Raw genomic sequence first — 1,341 nt, forward strand, 5'->3', positions numbered from 1 at the left:
TTAATATGGGAGACGTAGTAGACAGTAAACAATGTGACAATAGGCAATTCCGAATAATGAGCAACATTTCTGCCTGTTTAAACGCAGAATTCATTATTTTATTTACGCATAATAAAGTCAATCAATAAGTAATATTTTCTTTCATTTTTCAGTTAATGATGATGTTTTTACTGATGAAATCGATGCGAAGTTCTGGTCAAACTTGTCAAACTACCGTGAATACGACGATGTTTGAGGAGCAGCTTGGTCACCTGATGGAACAAAGAAACAACTTTGAGGTGCGTAACATCTCCTATCTCTACAGCATGGATGATGCTATGTGTGATCGAAGCCCGAATGCCGCACCAACTTTCCTCTCTGAAAGATCAGTTTGTCCCTGGGAAATTGACTGGGATGTAAAGGAACATCGATATCCTCCGGTTCTGGCCTTTGCGAGGTGCCGATGTAGTAGGTGTTTTGACAGTTTCGAATGTCGGCCCGTTTACTATCGTATTCCAGTGCTAGAGAGGGAGTGTCTCCAGGGAACAATGCAGTACATCAAAGCTTATGTAGCCGTACCTGTGGGGTGTGTGTGTGTGGAGCCGCGAGTACGACGTATGAAAAAAAGTTATTTTATGAAGATGCTGAAATCAAGATTCGACCTGTTGCATAGAAATGACCGTTTTCTCAAAGATGTTATCCAAAAAAGTGAAAAATTCTAAAATTGTTCCTGTGTTCGATAGATAAACTCTATATTCCAGAACGAAAATATGTATACAACTGGAAAGGTGCTACAATCGCTGCTGTAGGGACAAAAGAAACACCAGTCAATCAATCAATAGAAAGAAAAAGAGACATTCGTCAGTAAATGCTCTCGTCTTAAGGCTGGCTACAGAGCGGATCTCCTTCACATCATCGGATGTGTTGGATAATATACAGTGTTCAGACTAAAACTGTTTCTTATTTATACATTTGTGGAATATGTTATTTGAAAACATGTTGATAAATGTTACATACCTTAAATGTTCGTTTGTTTTGTATTATATATTGTTCCTAACGAAATACAGAGCGTATTTATACGACTTGGATAATCAGTTACAAATCTTCGAGACTTTATGGTTAAAGCGTAAAATATGATGATTAAATATCATTAAATTTAAATATTCATTTAGGATTTCAATATATATTGTTAAAACACATACTTATTTTGCTTTCCTCATAGAAAATGGCAGATTTGCATTGATACAAGAATGATATCTGACTGCTGACGTTGCGAATGGCTTTCACAGCAAATGCCCAGATAATCGATGTTGCCAAAATAACAGATATAGTGTTTTTCTCAGACCACAAACCTTAACTACT

The 1,341-nt window shown here is 36.7% G+C and overlaps 1 protein-coding gene across 1 annotated transcript; it reads left to right on the top strand.

Moving 5' to 3' along the window:
- The first annotated feature begins 227 nt into the window (after window positions 1-227).
- LOC132560645 (interleukin-17A-like) lies at window positions 228-701 on the top strand. Its single transcript, XM_060225309.1, has one exon. The coding sequence runs from the start codon at window positions 228-230 to the stop codon at window positions 699-701; it is 474 nt and encodes a 157-aa protein (XP_060081292.1).
- Window positions 702-1,341: the final 640 nt, after the last annotated feature.

This window comes from Ylistrum balloti, unplaced genomic scaffold (assembly GCF_031769215.1).
Source record: "Ylistrum balloti isolate Yb309-2 unplaced genomic scaffold, AGI_CSIRO_Ybal_v1 Utg371090, whole genome shotgun sequence".
Classification (NCBI taxonomy): Eukaryota; Metazoa; Mollusca; class Bivalvia; order Pectinida; family Pectinidae; genus Ylistrum; species Ylistrum balloti.

Coding starts and splice junctions, on each gene's coding strand:
- LOC132560645 (XM_060225309.1), top strand. CDS start 228: ATGTTTGAGGAGCAGCTTGGTCACCTGATGGAACAAAGAAACAACTTT.